The sequence below is a fragment of the Vigna angularis genome, chromosome 4, assembly GCF_016808095.1.
Source record: "Vigna angularis cultivar LongXiaoDou No.4 chromosome 4, ASM1680809v1, whole genome shotgun sequence".
In the NCBI taxonomy this organism is placed as follows: domain Eukaryota; kingdom Viridiplantae; phylum Streptophyta; class Magnoliopsida; order Fabales; family Fabaceae; genus Vigna; species Vigna angularis.
The window spans coordinates 10812571-10815095 of NC_068973.1; the positions used below are offsets into that span (position 1 = coordinate 10812571).

Here is a 2525-nt window from a genome sequence, read left to right on the forward strand (position 1 = left end):
CATGCATCCACAATAGACTCACATGTAAAGGAAGACAAAACAGACCAAAAAGAGGAAAAAAAACGAACTCGCTCTATCTAAGAAACTAATTGGTCCAAATTGAAGAATTATCCGCCGTTAGAATCAATGCTACAATCTCAATTCTTCAATTAGACGAAAAGAGGATAAAACTCCTAGAAAAAAAATCAGATAAATTTAGAAAAATGGTTTCAAGAAAAAGAATGTTTTAAAATTACAAAACTCGTTCATCAATTTATATTAAATTCATTTAATATAAAATTAATCGAGTTTTACTATTTCTAAATTATTACCACTTTTAAAATATAAGTTTTTACAATTTTATTTTTAATTTTTTTGTAAATACAAAAATTAATTCTGTTAATATTTAAAATATTCCTAAAAATATATTGTTAAGTGATATTAGAGTAAAATAATTTTTAAAAAAATATATATAATTTGACACAAATAAATTTTTTATATTTATTTAACATTATCTTTTATTATTTTTTGTTTTTTTTCTAAAGATAAAAAATTCATTTTTATATAACTATTTTAAAATTAATATAAATTTGTGTCAGTGTTCCTCTCTCTTATTCTTTCTGAAAAGAACGTGAGATATTCATGCTAGATATCTTGGTCATTTAGTAATTTCACTGAAAATATTCCATTGCTGCTTTTTCTTTCCTCTATATAATGCTATAGTAATGCGTGAACTATAAAGTGCATTACCAGTCACTGGGCTCTCCCTTCATAGAGATTAGAAGTGCAAATTTCAAACTCCTTTTCGTTCAGATTCTGAGTCTGCTATGGCGTCACGCGCATTTCTTATCTTGGGGATGCTTCTTCTGGTGTGTCTTGTTAAGGTACACCAACACATCACTGTAACAGTGTTATCTCACAGTAATTGATGAGTAAAAGAATAGTTCCAAAAATATCATGCATGGTTTAGTTTATCAGCTTCTGTCAGTTGAGAATGATTTTATTTGCATTTATCTTGACTTTTCATCTTCTGGGTTTCTCATGAAGGTTTCATCTGATCCGAAGATAGAAGAAGAAACACTAGAAGAAGAACTGCTGTTTCCCAATGAACCAGTATGCTTTATATAATAAACTATATTTAGTATTCTTCAGCTTTTAACACATATTTTTCCCTTATAAATATGTCTTTTTATATTAATCATCATATTTGACAAAAAGGGTGTATCAAAGTCTACTTTTAAGGATAAAAAATTCAATTTTTAGTGATAAAAAAATATGAAGTAAAAGTCTCGTTCCATTACTTGTTGTTTGAATTTTCTGCAGCTTGTCGTGAAAGACGGGAACAGAAGGCTAATGCAAGAAATAGGTAATTAATCTGATTCAATAACAAAAATACTGGTAGTTGGGTTTTGTAGATACCCTTTAAATGGTGAAGCCATGAGCAATAATGGAAAGAGAGAAAAGAAAAATGAAGTTTCATGGTGTTATTGGCTCACTTTTCAGATTGTGGTGGGTTATGCAAATCAAGGTGCAGTGCTCATTCAAGGCCGAACGTGTGTAATAGGGCATGTGGCACGTGCTGTGTGAGGTGCAAGTGTGTCCCACCTGGTACCTCTGGAAATAGGGAACTCTGTGGAACTTGCTACACTGGCATGACCACCCATGGCAACAAGACTAAGTGCCCTTAGACAACCAAATCTCATTGTCATTTTCTTCATTCATTATGCACTGTACTGCTATGTGGGTGCATCTCTGTTTTCTAGGGCAATCAATGTGTCTGCACTTCCTTGGCTCTATTATTAGACTACTATAAATGTTTTCTTTAGAGGGTCTGTTCTGGTTTGTGTGCCTGCATGATTACTGTGATGGGTCATGTAGACTTTCTACCTTTGTTCTGATTAATATAAAGAGAGTCATTACCATTTCCATTTCATAGCTACTGTACAAGAGACTTGATTTTCTTGAGTTTTACATATTTTGGAAAAGATTTAGAAAACTATGCAAAATAATGTAATAATCGTTGCTGAAATCTGCTTAACGGAAATGGGACCAAACAGCGCAAAAGAATAATGTTATGGACCACTCCTTTTGGCAAACTCTAACTATGACCATAGATTCCTATTTTGTTCATTTTGGTGAGTACAATTTCAATACCTTGTTTTGTGGTCCTTAATTTCTTGGCACCAGCTCAACACCGATTATGACGTTTATTTTCGTACTGCTGTTGCTTCTTTCTGATGGGGAAACAGATCATAATTTGTTAACATTCTTATGACCAATCACTGATCAACAATATATATATATATACTTTTGAGTAATGGAATAGACAACGAACAAAACTTTGGCAAAACCTTTTGAATTTTAACCATACTCTCATAATTTCTTTTCACAACGTGAACAAAAGGAGAAAATTTTCAGAAGTAGGCCAATTATGACAAAGTTCATAAGCCAAGCCTTATACCATTAAAATAAATTCCAAAGTAATAATTCTTTAACCCTCACACAAGTTTTATATTCATTTGATACAATTCATTACTTTTTTTTTA

At 31.4% G+C, this 2525-nt stretch overlaps 1 protein-coding gene across 1 annotated transcript; it reads left to right on the top strand.

The window, feature by feature from the left end:
• Positions 1–703: 703 nt before the first annotated feature.
• Positions 704–1912, top strand: LOC108331032 (snakin-2-like). The gene is made up of 4 exons (XM_017565644.2): positions 704–863; positions 1027–1092; positions 1303–1345; positions 1483–1912. Exons 1-4 carry the CDS (start codon positions 807–809, stop codon positions 1665–1667), a joined length of 351 nt encoding a protein of 116 aa, XP_017421133.1. The 5' UTR covers positions 704–806; the 3' UTR covers positions 1668–1912.
• The last annotated feature ends 613 nt before the right edge of the window (positions 1913–2525 follow it).